Source organism: Pleurodeles waltl, chromosome 5 (genome assembly GCF_031143425.1).
Source record: "Pleurodeles waltl isolate 20211129_DDA chromosome 5, aPleWal1.hap1.20221129, whole genome shotgun sequence".
Taxonomy (NCBI): Eukaryota; Metazoa; Chordata; class Amphibia; order Caudata; family Salamandridae; genus Pleurodeles; species Pleurodeles waltl.
This window is the reverse complement of record NC_090444.1, coordinates 1,237,433,418-1,237,454,433: the sequence shown is the minus strand read 5'-3', so window position 1 is coordinate 1,237,454,433 and position 21,016 is coordinate 1,237,433,418. Positions and strand designations below refer to the sequence as shown.

General features: G+C 44.8%; 1 protein-coding gene across 2 annotated transcripts in view; it reads left to right on the top strand.

Moving 5' to 3' along the window:
• Positions 1-21,016, top strand: part of HACE1 (HECT domain and ankyrin repeat containing E3 ubiquitin protein ligase 1) — a 299,062-nt gene that overhangs the window by 194,269 nt on the left and 83,777 nt on the right. For both annotated transcript variants that reach the window (XM_069235476.1, XM_069235475.1), the window contains exons 18-20: positions 1,027-1,176; positions 3,140-3,336; positions 18,719-18,850. In XM_069235476.1, coding sequence (XP_069091577.1) covers positions 1,027-1,176; positions 3,140-3,336; positions 18,719-18,850 — 479 coding nt within the window. The remainder of the gene's footprint in view (positions 1-1,026; positions 1,177-3,139; positions 3,337-18,718; positions 18,851-21,016) is intronic.

Below are 21,016 nucleotides of genomic sequence, written 5' to 3'. Positions count from 1 at the left end.
ATGTAATTTGATAATTCTTCATCTGGATTCTGCAAAATGTGCCATGCATGTTGCACAGGTTTCCTACACCTAATGAAAGTAAAATGTGTATTAATTGTTGTTTAATGTAGATATTGACAAATAGGACATGTAGCAGCAGAAGAAATTGCTTGATTGAAATCCATTGATGCAGTAAAACGTCAATTTAAGCAAACGTCTCTGGCTTATTTTTGGATGCATGTATGAATATGTCATCCTGGCATGGTGCAAAGTACTGAAGATTTTAATGACTTCCTCTATTACCCATTTATGCAAAACGTTTTCTTAGTTCTTCTGTACCTAAAAATAAAGACAGTGATTGCTTATGAAGCGCAGCATCTGTCCTCAGAATTAATCTTTCAAAAATATAACCAAATATTGAAAAGCTAATCGTTGACATGTAGTTCCAACCTTCCCATTAAAATTAATATCCAATGTCTGTATATATTTTTGTTTCTGAACGAAAATGTATCACGGTTTGTGTATTTGTTTGATGTGTACATGTTTTGTGTAATGTGTTTGTTTTCTGGTCTAAATCCTAGACATGGCATGGGCTGTGGTCTCCCCTGTACCCAGTAGTGATCTTGTAGAGCAGTGGTTCCCAACCTTTTGACTTCCGTGGACCCCCACTTTATCATTACTATAACCCAGGGACCCCCAATGAATCATTATTGGAGTCTGAGGACCCCCAGATTAAGCCATTACTGAAAGCTGGGGACCTAATATGGTAATATTATTTAATTTACTAAGCAGTCGTGGACCCCTGAGAACGCTTTGCCGCCCCCGAGGGGTCTCCGGACCACAGGTTAGGAGCCACTGTTGTAGAGGTCCGCAGAAATCAAAAGGTTAAGATCATCTGAGCTACAGAACTAATTGGACATATTTTTCTTAAATGAGTTTACACTCCTTAAAGAACGGGACTCACTGATCGGAATCTAATTTATTATTTGCATTAGTATGTACTTTTATTACTATTCTTAGTCTCATTCAAGTTTTTAATATGTTTAGGAACGACTTTTCAACCAAACAGCAACTCTTCTGTGAATCCAGACCACTTGAACTTCTTCCGGTTTGCAGGCGAGATCTTGGGCTTGGCTCTCTACCACCGACAACTGGTCAACATTTACTTCACTAGATCTTTCTACAAGCACATCCTAGGTATGTTGTATTTCCAGAAGCAATCAAAACAGTCATTCCAAAGACAATAGGCCTTGCCTTTTGCCTGTGAATGCAGAATTTCTAGTTTGCCAATACTTTCAGCTGGTGGTGTGTGGCATTTGCAGAAAAGAAAAAGCGATGACCTGCATGCATGTGTTATCATGCATGCATTTACAGATGGCGAGACAGCGTTAAGCGGTGGCCGTTTTATAAATGTATTTTTCCAAGGTGGTGGGCAGCAACAGAGAAGAGAGAGGGGTGAAGGGAGGGTAGTGGGGTGAAGGGTGGTGGGCAGAGGCAGTCAATCCACAGGAAGCAACTGGGATGCTTGGGGTACTGGAAGAGCATGAGGCTGAGAGAGGAGAACATTTAAAAAAAAAAAAATCTTGGCTATGTGGGAGGAAGAAGGAACACACAAGCTGAGGAAAGAAAACACATGCACATCCATGAAAAAGATGTTCTTGTTGATTGTTTTTTTTTTCTTTTTTTTTTTGCAGAAGAGAGAAGGTGGTGTATATTTCATGATATTGTAAATTATGTGTATTTCAATACATGGCATTGTATCTTGTATTGTATATTTTATGTGTTGTGTATTTACACTGTAGCAGTCAAGGCTCAGTGGGTAGAATGTATAGGAAGAACTTGGAATGTAGAATGTGGTTTGGCAAGAGAATGAAAAGCGACAATTGATTCTCTTAGACAGTTTATTAAAGTGTGCAACTTATTTTAATTAAATGGGTCTTTGAAGCAGCTCTTCGAGTGGACAGCAGTTAATTCGCACAGAAAGCTATCAGATACGAAGCAGTGAAAACAGATCGACAGAAAAGTTGTCCAATCAAGAGCTCCCCTAAAGCGCACTATAATTATACATGTTAATGTGTTAGTGACAATAGTTATTAAACAACAAGCACATAGAACTTTCTTTTGGTGATACCTACATGCACATTTACGAACAATGCATAGGGAAGAGTCGCTGCTGTTTAACTTACACACGACAGTACAGATTAGACGTATGGAAGGCTGAATTTACATTACTGGGATTTAACACAGAACTTTCAGGAACCTTGTGTGTCAGCAGTGAGCTACTAATCCAATGAACCATCCCGAAAAACTGCAGTTTGTTCTGTTACTCACCTGGGATTTTACGTTTCCGGCAGTTTTCTAATAGAAGGGCCAATTGAGGTCACCCGTCTCTTACCTTACAAATGCTTACGTGCCCCATACAGGTGTGCTCTATTCCGTGTCCTTGTGTATAAATTAAACCGGGTACACACATGCGACAGAGAACTCCAAGGAGAGGGCAGTGGCAATCCTCCTGCCAACAAAAATAATTATCCAGGCCACATGGCAAGAACCTACACGTAGCAACGTGTTTGCTTTGACATTTAATTACTCTGGCAATAAGGCAAACCTTTCGAACATGTAGCTGGGCACTTCCGTTCAGTGCCACGTGTTGCTAAGGCCAATAATGAGGAAAACATTTATATAACCGTTTTAACTAATTATACCTACATTGCTAACTTTCTTTGAAAGAGTCAGCAAGTTATTTTTGTTCGTATAAATGTCTTTATTAACATTTTCCACTTAAATACAGGATATGTTAGAGCTCACGGCGTGAGAGTCTGCAAGGTCACCACTGTAGATCTGCACTCTTGAGCTTTCTCAATATTATTATACTCCCACGTTTCTGGACAGTTATCAGAGATTATTCGCACTATGTGTTTTATGTGGGCGTATGTTGTGCGATGGCATGAGACGACTGTTAAAGCTGACTGTAGGCGAGATCTAAAACGCAGCAGCGTTACTCACTACTTACAAGAATATTCATACATAGTAATACGCTGTACATATTTTTTATTGCGTTCTGCAGTATTTTCACGGAGCAGCAGAGGGCAGCCTTTTACAAAGGAAAAGAGCGAGGTGTAGGAACCCGAGAACCAAATGTGTTGTTTTGTTTCTTTAGGCATTCCAGTGAATTACCAGGATGTCGCATCAATTGACCCAGAGTATGCCAAAAACTTACAGTGGATTTTAGATAATGACATCAGTGACTTGGGTCTGGAGTTGACCTTTTCCGTAGAGACTGATGTGTTTGGGGCAATGGAAGAAGTCCCTTTGAAGCCCGGAGGAACAAGCATTCTAGTTACGCAGGAGAACAAGGTCAGTGTCCCAATTTATGTTGGTTACATAAAAAGTCATACCACTTTTCAAGCTGACATGATTTTAAAATGTCTAGTGTATTATGGGACTTTATAATGTTTTCACCCATAGATAGATATTTTTGCCGATTTGGTTGTACAGTAGGTTAATGCACATGTTGGTGAGGGTTGTGTAGAATCCGAGGTGAAGATTCAGAAATGTCCACATGCTGCCGCCTCAACCAGGCCTTAGACTTAGAAGATAGTGGTGTAATCGTAACTTCTGTTGCCCACTTCTAGACATAATTCTGTTGGTAGTCTTTCGTATGCACGTTTATTATTGTATTCATCTTTTCCTAAAATTCAAATGGACGAGTGGCCGCTGTTTTACAAATGATTGTTTAAAAGGGTAAGGACTTACCAAATTTGTGGCTGGTCCATAGTGACTTTTTGATGATCTTTGTTAATAAACAGTTTACATTGTGCTTAATCACCAGATAATGGCCAGCATTACCACTCTGAGTTATTTTCTTGCCCAATCAAGACTAGTATTGCTGTGGCTCTTATCACTAATATTCGGCATTGAAGGGGTTGCCCCGACGCTGGGGTGTTCTCTTTGATTGCAGGCCAGTCAATAGTGTGGAGGATTGCAGCATCTTATCATGACACATTAATGAAAATCCAAATGGTTTGTCTGTCAGTTGACCATCTCTTTAATGTGGCGTTTCATTCTGCGATAATAATGTTCATGTTTAATCGAAAATTTCTATTTTTATGTCTGTGTAACAGCGCAGCTGCCTGCTGACGCATTGATACTAATTCTTTAACATAAACCAAGCTACCCAAAGGAGCATTATTCTCCCTCCTCATGCTATTGGCCATTCATGTTATCCTTTCTCCTTCCAAGAAGTGGGTCATTTGAAATCCACGAGCGACTAATTTACATCTAAAAGGTACCCTTACCATGTTGCTTTTCACATTCAATTCTGTTCTTTAACTCCTACTTTCTATGCATGGAATAGTCCTTTTTTGTGACTTTCCTCCAGCATTTCCAAAGCAGTAGTGCAGGCTTTAATGTGATAAACAGCATTTATGCATGCAACAGTATTTCTGAATCCTTTTGTATGATGCGTTGGCTCATTAAAGCCAGACATGCTGGCATTAACAATGTTTTTTTTTTTTTTTATTTTTTTTTTTTTTACATAATTGCTGCCCTAAATTCAAGTGGACTGTCCTGTCAATAACAGATGGACCCTAGGATTTACATATTAGCTGTAATGTAAACTGCTAAATTCTGACTCATGCAATACATTTGTAGTTGAAGGGATTACCGCAACCGATTTCTGCTGCCATACATCAATATAGTGGCATTTAGGAAGCCGTGTCAGCATTTTCACTACATTTCCGGAGCACTATGGTGTACATTTTGCCCTCATGAAGGGCCCCTAGTCGGGTTACTGCCATCAAATCCATCCCTGATGCCAACCTTGCCTCTAGACCCCGCAATGGGGTCCACCCCGAACTGCATGGCAACCCCCGCTCTGACTCAGAGTACGGCATTGGGATCTGTGCTGGACCCCCACACGTTGACACTGGCAGCATTGTTACACATGCTGTTAGTAGAACCCATAGTCCTTTCAGACTCTGAAGCGAATCTGCTGCGACCTCATTCGAAGACACAGCCACCTCGACTTCAACTACAGTCTCTTTATGACTGATGTGATTCCACTACCTCAAAGGTTTTCATTCCTCTAACACCATGGAGATGACTGTGGGGATGATGCGTCAAAAATCTCTGATAACGAAAATATGTTTTTCTTCTCCATGGCGCCAGTGGACTTGACACATCCCCCTAGCTTCCATTCTCCATCTGACTCCTATGTGGAGGAATCAGCATCCTTTGTCATGGTCGTTCGTAGAGCTGCCATAATCATTGACTTGCAGTTACCCTCCGAGGAAGTGAAAATTATCCTCCCCACTGAACTCCTGCAACTAGGACAGATTTAATCATAACCGGGCCTTCCCTTTAATGAGACCTTATCAGATATCCTCATGGGTACCTGAAGGAAACCGGGATCTTGTCTGCCAGTCAATCGACAAAGAGCGAGATGGCATAGACCAATTCTGGGGGATCCACCTTTCCTGCTCCAACACCCCACACCTGAGAGTCTTGTGGTTCAGGCCTATACCAGTCATCTGAACCCAAATTATTTTCCTACAACGCCTCCAAATAGAGAATCCAAATGCATCAAGGCCATCAGAAAATGTGTCTTCTCTTCTGCTGGGCTTGTCTTATACCAGTCAATTCGAGTTGCCAATTGGGACATTACTCGGATGCGCAGCCGAAATCTTGCTGCTGTCCCAAACATGTAACCCAAATATTTCTGGATGGCCAAGTCTCTATAAAATGTGTAATTTGTTCAGGACTTTACCCTACCTACTATTTGGAAGGCCAGCCAGTACCAGTGTGGTGCTTCAACACCATGCATAGATTAGATCCACAGGCCTCTCAAGTGATGCCAAAACATCTCTAATGAACTTGACATTCGGTGGAACCTGTTTCTTTAGAGACAAGGTGGACTCTGCATCAGGGTGCTTTAAAGAAAGCAAGGCCACAGCATGCTCCCTGGGTCTTCTAGCACCCATGCAGGAGTTGTCCCAATAAAATCACCCTGCTCAAAGCTTCAGAAGAGGCATTCAGCAGAGGCAATGCCAAAATCTGTCTCCACATCAACAGGTCTCCAAACCTTTTGGGGTAGAGGCCAGTGACTGGGCAGGGCAACGTAGTACCCAATCCCCACCCTCCTGCTACTGCAGAACCACTTTAGTTTGCACTTAGCGCATTACTGTCACCCTGTTTAGAGGCCGGATAAGTTATTTCCTCCACAGGTGGATAAGTTATATCCTCCACATCAGAGTAATAGGTGCTAACAAATTGTCAGGAGTAGTTGTGCCCTACTCTTCCTAACCACCCCTCCTGATATGCCTCCTACACCACATCAGCTTCTGGAGGACCTCTTGTCTGTTTTACAGAAGGAGATTCAGACTCTTTTGGAGAAAGGAGCCATAGAGAGTACACTGAGATCAGGACTGGCTGCTACTTCTGTTACTTTCTGGTGCTGAAGGAGAACCTAGGACTGTGTCCTGTTTTAAACCTACGCTCTCTGAACTTGTTCCTCAATAAGGACGCTTTCAAGGTGCTGACTCTGTCTCATGTTCTGTCTGCCGTGGTTCCAGGTGGCTCAATGGTAGTATTGGATTTTCAAGATGCTTATATTCCTCTACCCGTCTTGCAGTTCCACAGACTTCACTTGTGGGTTCACAAAAGTGATGGTGGTGGCTGCTGTCCATCTAAGGAGGTTGGGAATACCAGTCTTCCCATACCTCGACAACTGGTTGCTAAAGGCAGACTCACCTAAACCAGTCGTGAACCCTTTCCATACAATGGCCGACCTCTTAACATCTCTGGGGTTTTCCATCAATGTGCCTAAGTCTTACCTGACTCCTTGGCAGAAGCTCCCTTTTCAGTGGAGCCACCCTGGACAGTGCTGTTTCTAGCATCCCTCTGCCTCAGTGAGTCCAGGATATTTGGGCTATAGTCCTGATGCTTCAATGCTTGACTTGGGTCCAAGTGAGAGTGGCTCTGAAACCTCTTGGCCTCCTGCATCCTGCTAGGGCATCACTCTAGAGGGCCAGTTGGGCTCTGCAATGTAATTTGAAGTCTTAGTAGTATAAACATCACGAGAACCTCTCAGATTCGATCCAGGTGTCATAAGAGACTACAAAAGATCTGCAATTGTGGTTGCTGAATCACAGTTGGACCAGCAGCAAACCAATCTCCCTACCCCACTCAGAGCTAACAGTTGAGACAAATGAATTCGTTGTTGGATTGGGAAGGCCATCTGGGACAGTGGAAATAGAGGACTCCGGTCTCCAGTGGAAACTTGACTCCAAATCAGATCTGTTGAATTAGCGACCATTCACCTGTCAATGATTGCCTTTCTACTGTCCATTAAGCAGAGCTGGTACAGGTTTTCATAGACAACCACCGCCATGTGGAACTCCAGCAAGCAGGGCTTAGCGGAATCCTGGGCCCTGTGCCACCTGAGGGGGCACACAGCATCTTTCAAAAGTGGAAATAACACTAGCTTGATCTTTTTGTCACCGTTGAGTGCACAGTGTCAGACTTTTTGCCTGCTGGAGTTTCCAAGAAGACTCTTTCTTGGAGAGTTGTTCTGGCTAGAGTGGAGCATGAGGCTCCTGTACACCTTTACCCTTCTGTCTCTCTTTCCTCCAGTTCTGACTATCAGAAACAACCATGCCCAAGTTAGCCTGTTTGCTCCAGATTGAACAAAGAGAATGTAGTACCCAGAACGTCTGGCCTTGAACATCTGTCTTCCGTTCAGACCATTGCTTCAGAAGAATCTTCTGTCGCAGCAGAATGGCAGAATTCTGCACCTGGGTCTGCACAATCTACATATTCATGTGGAGATTGAGTAGTGGCATTTAATTTTGTTCAGCGTACCTTAAGAGGTAGTGGATGTAATCCTTTCTGCATGGCATCCTTCTATGAAATCCATTTACCCTTGGTGCTGGGCAAAATTTGTGGCCTAGTTTAGAGCCCTCATATTAGACCTGTTGCAGGCCAAACTGTTAGATGTTGCTTTTTTCCTCATAGACGGCCACTTCCAATTAAATACGGTTTTCGCTCCATCCTTAGTCCAACCACAGAAACACACTAAGATCTGTCCTTGACAGTAGTGAATTTTCAAGTGGTGTTCATCAGATTTTTCAGGGCGACCACCCCTAATACAATGGTTGTGGAGCCTTCACCATATTCGGGGAATTGCCAAGTTCATAGAAACATTTACACACAGGAAAGAATGACAGTCCTTATTCTATGAATGAGGATTGGAATCTTTGTTTATGCTGGACATTTTCCAAACTCATGTTGAGTTTGTGTATAAAAATCTGTAATGATCGGGCCCTTTCTTATTAAATAATCTGCATAATTTAATATTTTTAACGATTATTTTTATTTGTCAACTTCATCCTTAGAAATCATTTACTAACAGAAAAGCATAGGTAAAATAAGCATTCAATCAATCAATCAGTAATTTGTTAAGCGCGCTACTCACCCGTGAGGGTCTCAAGGCGCTTGGGTGGGGGGTGCTACTGATCGAAGAGCCAGGTCTTAAGGTGCTTCCTGAAGGTCGGGAGGTCCTGGGTCAGGGGTAGGTTGACAGGGAGGGAGTTCCAGGTTTTGTGTTCGTGGCGAGGGAGGTTTAGGATGAGTCGTGCTGAGGTGTTCTGGATGCGCTGGAGTTTCCTCTGGAGCTTGGCCATTGTTCCCGCATAGAGGGCTTTGCTGTAGTCCAGTCTGTTGCTGACAAGGGCGTGGGTGACTTTTCTTCTGGTTTCAACTGGAATCCATCTGAAGGTCTTGCGAAGCATTCTGAGGGTGTTAAAACAAGAGGATGAGATGGCGTTGACTTGCTGGGTCATAGAGAGTGATGAGTCCAGTATGAAGACGAGGATGTGTGCGTGGGTGGTGGGCGTTGGAGCAGAACCCCAGAGTGGCAGGCCACCAGGAGTCGTCCCATGCTGATTTGTTGGAGCCGAAGATGATGATCACTGGGAGGCAACTATTTATATTAACTTTTTCCATATTCTTTTGACAGTCAGGTTGCTTACATGGGCTACATATTCAGTGTACACACCTGCATGCATCACTTCTAACGCATTGCATTAAATTCAGCAAATATACACAAAAAGCATTTAGCATAATATATTATGGGGTCTGCAAAAACTAGCAACTACAATTAAAACAAGAACATTTAAAAGAAAGAAAATTAAACAAAAAACCTACGGCAGGCTACAAGCCAAAAATCATTAGTCGACCGCAATTATTTTATTCATAACTTGGTCACTTCAATTCTATATACCCAAACATGGGATCTGTCCCTTAACTAACTACGCAGCAGTTTTAAGCCTTCGCTGGTTAAGACTTGCTTACTGTGCCTCTCTCTCTCGCATTGGAAATGAATGTGGAGTTTTTTTTCTGTTTACCTGCAGAACCGTGATCGTTAGTTCATTTGGACTTCCTGCGTGAATCTGCTTGGGGGAAGTCAGCCACCTTATTTTCGACTGTTTTTTTTTTGGAGGGGGGGGGGAAGGAGGATCGGGAGAGTTAGAAATCTACTCAGTACTTCTGGTCATTTTTCCACAGTGCTAATGTTAATGCTGTAGTCGCCACCCCCGCAGTGGCAATTCAGTCATAGTTCCAATTTCCTTGGGAAACAAATAGGAATTTTAACAAAAGCATACCAGTGAAGGAGCTTGTGACCCATTTACCACCATTGGTGTTCTCCCAGAGGGAAAATCGTTTCCCAACAATTTTCCGCCTCTCACTCTCTTTAGTAGTGGTGGATGTAACGCGTGTAATTCCTTGAAGCTTAATCTCACAGAATTACCGAAGGATTCTGCAAGATTACTCCTGAACTACGCAAGAAGAAGAATTCTGCATTTAACACAATTTCGCAGCTCAAAATGATGCATTTGCACTTATAAATAGTGCTAAATGCAACAGAAATCAAATAGTGCTACTAGTGCTCTTGAGATAGGATTTTCCCCAATTTACTACTGACGTTTAGCACTATTTTCTTGGAGGAAAATGCACTCTTGCATTCAAAATGGACACAGGAATGCATTTTATCCTATGAAGCTGCACTAAATGCATCAAAACGCAATTAGCGAACGGCTGTGTGTGCTCATTCCGCTTGTGCTCACCGAATGTACTCTGTCTGTGGGATTTGTCCCCCCAAATTGCTCTTAATGAAGTGGGGGGGGGGGGGTAATCGTGTAATTGTCTGTAATTCTGCATAAAAGAGTAATGTGGAATTACTGAAATTACTTCTGTTATTCCAAATTCTGCTCAGACCTACTCTTCACTCCACTCTGAATCTGCAGCCTGGGGCAGTTAGTTTCATTTCATTTCAACATTGTCCTTTGTTTTAATCTGTTTACGTTTTTAAGAGTAAATTCCATTAGGTTGCATCCACAGAGCAGCATCCAGTCATGCAGTAAATTAGACATGTATACTATCCTTCTCTGGATTGGCTAGCGATTTCAATTTTTCAACCCCAAATATGGTAGAGATAAAAATAATGGTCTCTGAAATCAGTCTGGTTGACTACATCCTGTGACGTTTTATGCTTCTTCGCACTTCCGGCAGTCACAAAGCTTTGGTACACCATTCCATCTTTACATATGGTAAGGCTGCAGAGAGTACAAGGATAGCTAGTTTGTTTAATATTTGCACTAAGTTCAGGGGTGTGCCTGGGCCCGAGCCACGAGCCACGACCTGGATATAGGTCGACGTATCCGCCGTTTACTCACCTTTTACCTTTGGACAAAACCGGGCGTTTGTTCTTATGCCCTAGGTGGCTACCGTGAAACCGAAGCCTGTGCCCTCGGTGCCCTCGGAAATGATCTTGACATAAGTGCACAACCCGGTGCACTCGGAAGCGGCACCGCCACCCACTCAGCTTCCGGCCTTTGAATTTAATACAAAGGGCAGACCACGTGGGCAGCGTGCAGTTTTAGGAACGGGTGAAAGTATTTTTTAACCATTAGACTATTTTAATGCATATCTGAAATTGCTGTTTCAACATTGAGACAGAAAATGTGCTTTTTAATTAACAGCATTTAAAATGAATTACATTAAAAGCGATTTCCAAACGTAATTTTCTCGAGTAATTGGCCGCTTTGCTGCACAGTTAGGTCACAATAAATTGCTTTAGTATAGGATGGTGATGGGAAGAGTGCAGGGCGAATGTATCTTTTATGGGGTTACTTAAATGGATGCCAAAGACGTGCACCATTCATGTAGCAGCCAGAGACGTTTTAAGGCACGGGCAAAGTGGGGTCGGGCACAGGGCCCCAGACTTTCGGGAGGGAGCCATCTCTGTTCTGCAAACAGTCTTGCACTGATGACCTTGAGTAATTCTTCCAGTTTCAGCTGTGAGGCTAGGCTCCCACGGTGCTCCTAGATGTTTGGCTGTTAGGCCGGAAGAAGTGGGAAAACATATCGGATAGGGAGAATGAGAACATTTGCCTAAACCCTGAATGATGTGAATTTATCCCAAAAGAAGGTCCCTCATTGTTTGCCCATTTCACCTTTGTCACTGGCATTCATCCATTGAGCCATGTCACCCCCTCCCCCCCCACTGCATCCAAAAATGATGGCGTAAGGTGAATTTGACCCTGCAGGACTTGCACGATGCACAGCGTTTGCACTTCCATATAGTGCAGTCAAAGTGGCGATGACAACCTCCCCCTTTGAGTGTTATAATTTGTGTATTACTCTCTCGAGGAAGATGTGTTTTGGCTTCGGGTTTAAACTACCACCGCCAGGGATATCGCAGCGATATCCTTTTCTCACCTTTTCTGAACCTGTCAAGAATCAGGTCGCTGCCCTATAAGAGAAGACCACTTGGAGGTTTGCTGTTTTTAAGACAGTGAATGTATAGGCATGTGGTGGGTGAACCTTCCCTCCTAATGGGTTTGTAGTGGTTATTTCCCCATTTACTCATGTGACTGAACCAAAGGCAAGGTCTAATGCTTGTGCATCATTCCCACAACATCGAAATTCAAATGTGATTGCTAAAAAAAATAAAAAAACAATATACTTTGCTTTATGGTCTGTTGCTGTGAGGCTCATAAATGCTTCCTCTGGTTTGCCGAGACACTACTGCTGCATCTGGCAGCTGGTGTTAAAGGTGGCATATCATTTACCTGATACACATTCCAAAGTGTTGTGTCATGTGGTTGTTCACTAAATATGTGCATTCAAATGTTTTTTTCAGTCTGTTGTTGGTGCTTCCTCTCTTTGGCGAGACACTACTGATGCATCTGGTGTGAAAGGTAGCATATCATTTACCTGATACACATACCAAAGTGTTGTGTCATGTGGTTGTTCACTAAATATGTGCAATCAAACGTTTTTTTCAGTCTGTTGTTGGTGGCTTCTTTTCAGCAATGAATCACCTCTCTTGGTGCCAGTTATCACCATTTCAGTAGGCTTAAAATCCAGAACTTTGGACATGTACTCTTGGAGTGAAATTGATTTATGATAATGTTTATCATACACTAGTGAAATGTGAGGTTTCCACGCAGACTGCAGCGTCTTTAAGGCTTTTGACTACCTCTTATCCTTGCTTTACTATGCAGCAGTTCAGATCAGTCACTCCGGCCCATCTAGGGACTCACCCCAGTACATGAAATCTTCAGGGGCAGAAAGCTGACTCAGTGAAAGATACAGACTGAGGCTTTGACAACAGTGACATGGGTGTCTCATAGAAAGCTGATTTGATAACCCCATTCACCATGTCATGCCAATAGGACAGGGGATGGAGTGCTTTTTATGGTCTGACTTGACAACGCAACCGTCTCCAGGCACATGTTAGGAGCCAGAAATACCTGTTCTGATTGGGCAAACATTGTTTGCTTCCATAGAAGTGCTTGCCCTCAACAAAGCCATGATAATTTTGTTTATCCAGCTGTCTGAGTTTGAACCTACAGGGACACACACACACAACATTGTAAGGCTGTTGAAGTGTCATGGATAACTAGATAATGTATAGTGTTTTTCTCTGGCAGCAGCACAGGTGGAGGTCATTAACCTACATGGATGTTCAGGTACTCTGGCTTGCAAGGGTAACTGCCACCTGACCTTTTAACCTACACCAATATTATTCTACAGTTCTTTGCTTCCACACAGACACATCCATTCCAGTCCTGTTTACTGGGAATGCTTCACATTCCCATACAACATCCCTTTAAAGCCAGACCTACTGGCATTGCCAGTGCTTGTTAGAATAGGGTTACTGACCTCAGAACCATGGCTCCTTGAGACAGTAAAAAAGGGGTACAGTCTTCCCGTCATGTTCAGTACTTCAAAATTCACACCCACCACCAAATCCAGAAGCACACAGAAACAAGCTTTTAGTGAAGTTTTTTTTTCTTCTTCTCCGGAATCGGGCCACAGAAGATCTGTCACAGAAATATAGGAGTATATGATTTAACTTCAAATAATGCATAATGCCAAAAGGAGAGCAGGAAGATAAGCAGCCACTTTAGACTCCAGAGTTAGATCTCAGGGCTCTCAACAAATACATGAGAAGGGTTAAGTTAAGGATGGCCTCTGTGGTCCCTACGGCGTTAAGAAAGACAACTAGATGGTGTTCATGGAAATACAAAATACGTATTTCTATATTCTAATTATTCTGGCATGCTGGAAGACAGATGGGCGTTTTCAGTTCAAAGTTCTGCTGTTCAGTGTCATGTCATCACCTTTCAGTCTACCGAAAGTGACCACACACCCAGTATTGCATCTCTTATCCTGACACCTGGCTTCTGAAATCTGCTTTCTAAGAAGAGATATTATTTGCAGTGCAGTCAGCTAAATCATTGCTCAGCAGTTTGAGTTTTCTCTGAACATTCTTTAATCAAAACTTGCATCAACCAGAAGACGAATGGTTATTGAAGCAGCGATTGAAACTTCTCAATGGAAGGCCCTTAAAGCAAATGACTCCTTAGTCATTCTGGAAATGGCTCTGCAAACAATGCCAATATGTGATTTTGATGTCCCTCATGATGTGCCTCATTGTGTTGGTACTTTGGAGTAGGCTGAAGATGAGGGCACTTTAGTGGTCGTTGCTAACTCAAGTGTTTGCAGCATCTGTGGGGATCCACAGATCTTTTGGTGATTCTCCTACAAACATGGCAGGATTTGGCCTTTCTGGATTGTCATATTTAAGTGTGATGGTGCCTCTCTAGAAGGATGGTGCTGTATTTGGAAGATGACACTTTCATGATCCCTTTGGACATCTAAGTAAATTCTCCGCATCAGCTTGATGAAGCTCAAGGAGCTTAGGGAGCTCGGAGCAATCAGTTTGATTCTAACAGCTTTGATCCCACGAACGCAAAGCAGATCGGTGCTGTTGTTGACGCACAATACCACTGTCACACACTGTGTCAAAAATTGACACATTCAAGCTGTAAGGGTAAACAGTAATGCTTTGGCCTGGGCAATCACAAGGGATTTTTTAGCCGCTTATTTGACAGGGGATAGCAATGCTCAGGCTAATGCTCTAAGCAGGTTTCAGGTACCTTTGCACAACATAGATGTCACAAAATCTGGAAAGAGATTACAGTATCCACAACTGGATCTCTTTGCAAATGTTACGTACACAATGTGCCTGTTAGCCTGCTCTCTGGAGTTTCGGAATAGAATTACTCTTTGAGGTGCCATTCTGGCCCCAGGAAGTTACATCTGCTGCCGTTTATCCTGGTGACTGTAAACTGCCTCAGGAGAAGCTAATACATCTTCTGAGCAATCCGCGGGGTGGGGGTGCGCCAGTTAGGCTGTCAGTTTTCTATTGCTCCTCTCATTGGAGTTGGCGTCTGTTTCCCCCAGACTACAACAGGATGCAGTTGCGTATTTGTCTTCTGAGAGAGTTGTTTGGCACTGGTACGTTCTGATTGGGTTCTCACTGTGATGATAGGCTGAAGAGCAGGCATATCTCTAAATCTAAATGCAGGTGGTTGAGGTTCTGTCGATGTAGCTAGCAGAGGCAGTTTGAGCCACCTACAGTTTCAGTATTAGAAGTGTAGATCATTCATTTCTTTACAGCTTGCCAAGCATACATTGCAATTGTCAGCTGTTATGAGATATTTGATGGTCTTTTCCATGCAGCTGACCCCTCTCTTTTTGAGACCCAGATGGTGTCTGTTTATGAAGGGTTTGGTGAAAAGCTGTCCCCATGCACCTTACATTATTGCTCATTGGTAACTCATCCTGACCTTGGTCCAGTTCGTGATTACTTATTTTTGTTAATTGCATAGTTAAGATGCCAAGTGGTTTAACCATTAAACTGTTTTCCAGGAAGATGAACAAGTGACGGGCCTTAGGAGTGAATTTTCCATATTCCAGTGTCCGTGACATTGAGCTTAAATCTACCTGTAACATGGTGTTGACTGGTTGCCATGGTATCAGTATTGTCACTTGGTAGCTTCCTTACTGCTTCTGCATCCATCATAGGCAGTGGAGAGTCTGCAAGGTTTGATTGGGAATATGCCCTCAGTCGTTACATTTCCAAGTTGAAATGAGCATCCAGGGGACCGCTTTCCGCTGTCTGTGGAGTGCTACCAAAGGCGTGGCTGAAATCCAGCAGACACTTCCACGGTTTGCAGATCCGAAAGTGAAATGCATCACTGAGTTCTGTGAGGCTGCGAATAGGGCTCTGCATATAGAAGAATTCCAAAAACTCTACGAAGGGAAGAGTTGTCACTTCTGCACTTTGAAAAGGGTGCCTTTGAAAGACTTCTGCAAGGCGATCACTTGGTATTCTCTTAATACCTGTGCAAAATAGTTTTTCCTTGACTCATAAGCCGCCATTGAAGCCTCTCTAGGAAAAGTAATTTAACACATTTTCGGATAGCTTAACTTATGCTCGCTTATTTGTGGTCAATCTGTCCTAAATTGTAAGGCATCGGTAAGTACATTTCCAAAGATTACAATATGCAAAATGAATATTATATATTACATGAAAATCGTGCGTACTTTCAGTAACGATGTTGAGATATATCTAGGTCCCTTATGCGGATTTTTTTTATCGCCTGTCCATCTCCGTGTGGGCCATTTGATCGTGTGAGACCTACAGGGCTGGAAGATTCTGGAACTGGATGCGCTTTGGCGGAGCAGCGCCGTTTATGGTCTTGTACGTTGTCGCCGCGGCGTCTAAACTACACCTGATACATCAGTTGCGCACCTGGTGCTTTGATAGTGTGTTAACATTGTCTGGGGACCCAACCTGTGATTAGTCTTATTTCATAGATAAAGAATCATAGGAAACACTGTAATATTTACACTTCTATTGCTTTACTTCTCAAGATTTCTATTGCCCATCACATTGATTCATCTCGTTTCCATTTGTATCGGGAATGAGTCGATTGCATTGCTTATTTGGCTCCATCTAATCTATTTTTGTTTTGGTTACTTTAGTTGTAACGTGTGACACGTGTCGGAGACCAATATGAAGTTGTAATAAATGGAACTTCATACAAAATAATTTCACCTTGTAAATCGCCATGAAGGTTTCTTATTCCCTGCTAATGTGAATGCTGGCATTGGTACAGTGCTTTGTACGTTATTCGCCACTGGGTGGCAGTGTTGGTTTGTATTCGTTATAACGTGCCGTAAACTTGTCGCTCTAGCTTTACTGAATGTGCAAGGTTATTTTAATATGTGTATGCTTGTCTTTAAATTATGCGTCTGCAAACATGATGTGTTTGGTTTCTCGAAATGTAACACGCTAGCAAAGCAGCCTCGCGCGCCCTGATCTAGTCCGGGAGTTTATCTTATACATTTATAGTTCACATTGCCCTGTAGGCTGATGTTCCATTTTTTCTGTAACGCCTTGCAAACATATTGACCTATTGTTTGTTTTGTGCTGTAGTTCCACGTTAATTTATTCTTCCTGTTATTTTCTCTTTTATTGCGAAATAAACAGTTCTAAAAGTAATAAACGGTGTTTTGCTGTATGGTTAACATCGGGAGCTGAAAACTTGTGCCGCCACCATCAAAGCATTTTCATATCATTAAATTAAAATGAACTTGATTACATTTATGTGCCAAAGTAACCCATGACTTCAAAGAGCATGTTACTGAGACGAAAGGAAAAAAGTAATTTAGAGTTACTGTAACTTGTCTCACCTCCTGCATTACATCGGCTCCAATTCGCGAGTCAGTGTCTGGGGTGAGTCATTTTGTTGTTTTATTCAGTCTTCGTCATACCACTCACAATGTTGCTGCAGTGTGGCGGATAACACTATCAATTTCGGTGGAAGACTCCATTTAAAAAAAAAAAAAAAACAGTTATGCTCTTAGTTTACCTTTCAGCCGTGCATTTTAACACCTATGTATAAAGCAAACATTAATCGAAATAGTATTATTTTTATATATGGGTTCTGTCATGATGCAACCTTCTCCCAGGCGTGAAACTGTTAGCATGCCCGAGGGGTAGGTGGATAGCTCGGTGGCCTCCACGTTAGTCACTTGAAGAACGTACTGGACGGCAGCTGCGTGACGTAAAATAATGAGTCCCCACTCCCCCCAGAATGTGAAGAGGGGCCCCTGAGTCTCCCGTTACCACAAATATTACTTGGCCTTGGGGCCGGCGGAATGGCGCCCCCTGAAGGGCTGGTACATCCTTTCTGGCCCCTTTACAATGAAGCTTCCCTGAGGGTCTCCCTCTAGTGTAGCAGGGGGACCTCTGGCTCTCCCAGTGTCAGCTGCCCGATCCTTTGCTCGTAGATGCCATAGGGTGAAACAGGGCTGTCTTGAATTTCTTCCTGAACTCTTGTTGGGAGGTGGAGAATCCGTAACATGATAGAAGTTTTTTTCAGATTTTTTGCGGCCTGTTTCACAAAGGTTAAACTTGCACTTTTGTGTAAGTTTACGATTTTTATTGCAATTCACTAAGGAATTTTACGAGTAGTATCTTTACGGTTGCCTATCTTTTTATGGGCGGAGTCCCTCACCAATGCAGAGACTCCGCAGTCGTAAACATACTACTCCTAAAATTCCTTTGTGGATTTCAAAAAATCGTAAACTTACTAAGGAGTGTAAGTTTACGTTTGTGAATCCTGCCCTGTGTGTGTAGATGTGGGGTTGTCTTCTGGGTCGCCTGCTGAGCAGGCGTGGGTCTGTGGTTCAGAGACAATTTAAGCCCCCCCAATGGAATATTTGTCAGGGTTTTGGGGATTAAAAACCGTGATATGTAGAGTTTAAGATTCCACAGATTGCTTGTAGGATTGCGTCCTACCGTAAAGTGATGTTTGGAAAACATGCTTTGAGTGATGGTTTACATTTCACGAAGACAAGAGTTAGTCTCTGACATTTCTAAGTCGTGAAGAGGTAAGAGCAGGTTGCCCAAGTTTTTATGAAACCGTATTATAGCCCTCCACCGTCTTACACCCACCCAGTGGTGACGTGTAGTCTGCAGTACCGTCTAGTAATAAATAAAGAATTAGTACTCACTTTACTGTAGTAACTGCTTACACTGGGAACATGGACATCAGATGCTGCCCTGTTTACCTGAAGAAAAATTCGGCGTGCAACTTCAGAGAAGTGGGGTGAACTAAAAGAGCTTGCAGAACATTGCTTTGAATAATACCTGGTCCTCTGTAGGAGCAAGTAGAAGTAAGTTTTCATCAAAATACATTCACTTGATGCAGGCGGCTTGTAAGTGTTTGGTTTGTAAATGAAATCTAATTGTCCTGACAGTGTTTGTCGCAGACGGATGAAAAGCAACAAAGAGCATGTTTTTGTGTCATTGCAGGCTGAATATGTTCAACTTGTCACCGAACTTCGCATGACGAGAGCCATTCACCCGCAGATCGATGGCTTCCTCCAGGGGTTCCACCTGTTCATCCCTCCCTCCCTCATACAGCTCTTTGATGAATATGAATTGGTAAGATCCCGTTTTTACATGCGCGGCAGCGGCAACTTTAATGTCTGAAAAATGCCTGTAATTTGGAGCCTGTGTTGCTGTGGGAGCATGCATGTGTACGGTAACGCGGTTCATCCTGTCAGCAAATTATCAAAACACAGGACGGATGGCCAACGCAAGAGCAAAGTGAAGCTGTACATCCTAATTTGGCTCCTTGTCCGCGAGCAGCGCGCTGAGCCGTGCTGGACTTTAATTGGATGGAGCGCGGGAGGATGAGAGGGCGGCAGCTGTCTGACAGAGGGTAGGTGAGAGGGCGGCTGGTTTTCCACAGAGGGTAGGTGAGAGGGCAGCTGGTGTTCCACAGAGGGTAGGTGAGAGGGCGGCTGGTGTTCCACAGAGGGTAGGTGAGAGGGCGGCTGGTGTTCCATAGAGGGTAGGTGAGAGGGCGGCAGCTGTCCGACAGAGGGTAGGTGAGAGGGCGGCAGCTGTCCGACAGAGGGTAGGTGAGAGGGCGGCTGGTGTTCCACAGAGGGTAGGTGAGAGGGCGGCTGGTGTTCCACAGAGGGTAGGTGAGAGGGCGGCTGGTGTTCCACAGAGGGTAGGTGAGAGGGCGGCTGGTGTTCCACAGAGGGTAGGTGAGAGGGCGGCTGGTGTTCCACAGAGGGTAGGTGAGAGGGCGGCAGCTGTCCGACAGAGGGTAGGTGAGAGGGCGGCTAGTGTTCAACAGAGGGTAGGTGAGAGGGCGGCTGGTGTTCCACAGAGGGTAGGTGAGAGGGCGGCTGGTGTTCCACAGAGGGTAGGTGAGAGGGCGGCTGGTGTTCCACAGAGGGTAGGTGAGAGGGCGGCTGGTGTTCCACAGAGGGGTAGGTGAGAGGGCCGGTGTCCGACAGAGGGTAGGTGAGAGGGCTGGTGTCTGACAGAGGGTGGGTGAGAGTGCGGTTGGTGTTCCACCGAGGTTAGGTGAGAGGGCGGCAGCTGTCTGACAGAGGGTATGTGAGAGGGCGGCTGGTGTTCCACAGAGGGTAGGTGAGAGGGCAGCTGGTGTTCCACAGAGAGTAGGTGAGAGGGCGGCAGCTGTCCGACAGAGGGTAGGTGAGAGGGCGGCAGCTGTCTGACAGAGGGTAGGTGAGAGGGCGGCTGGTTTTCCACAGAGGGTAGGTGAGAGGGCAGCTGGTGTTCCACAGAGGGTAGGTGAGAGGGCGGCTGGTGTTCCACAGAGGGTAGGTGAGAGGGCGGCTGGTGTTCCATAGAGGGTAGGTGAGAGGGCGGCAGCTGTCCGACAGAGGGTAGGTGAGAGGGCGGCAGCTGTCCGACAGAGGGTAGGTGAGAGGGCGGCTGGTGTTCCACAGAGGGTAGGTGAGAGGGCGGCTGGTGTTCCACAGAGGGTAGGTGAGAGGGCGGCTGGTGTTCCACAGAGGGTAGGTGAGAGGGCGGCTGGTGTTCCACAGAGGGTAGGTGAGAGGGCGGCTGGTGTTCCACAGAGGGTAGGTGAGAGGGCGGCAGCTGTCCGACAGAGGGTAGGTGAGAGGGCGGCTAGTGTTCAACAGAGGGTAGGTGAGAGGGCGGCTGGTGTTCCACAGAGGGTAGGTGAGAGGGCGGCTGGTGTTCCACAGAGGGTAGGTGAGAGGGCGGCTGGTGTTCCACAGAGGGTAGGTGAGAGGGCGGCTGGTGTTCCACAGAGGGGTAGGTGAGAGGGCCGGTGTCCGACAGAGGGTAGGTGAGAGGGCTGGTGTCTGACAGAGGGTGGGTGAGAGTGCGGTTGGTGTTCCACCGAGGTTAGGTGAGAGGGCGGCAGCTGTCTGACAGAGGGTATGTGAGAGGGCGGCTGGTGTTCCACAGAGGGTAGGTGAGAGGGCAGCTGGTGTTCCACAGAGAGTAGGTGAGAGGGCGGCAGCTGTCCGACAGAGGGTAGGTGAGAGGGCGGCAGCTGTCCGACAGAGGGTAGGTGAGAGGGCGGCTAGTGTTCCACAGAGGGTAGGTGAGAGGGCGGCTGGTGTTCCACAGAGGGTAGGTGAGAGGGCGGCTGGTGTTCCACAGAGGGTAGGTGAGAGGGCGGCAGCTGTCCGACAGAGGGTAGGTGAGAGGGCGGCTGGTGTTCCACAGAGGGTAGGTGAGAGGGCGGCTGGTGTTCCACAGAGGGTAGGTGAGAGGGCGGCTGGTGTTCCACAGAGGGTAGGTGAGAGGGCG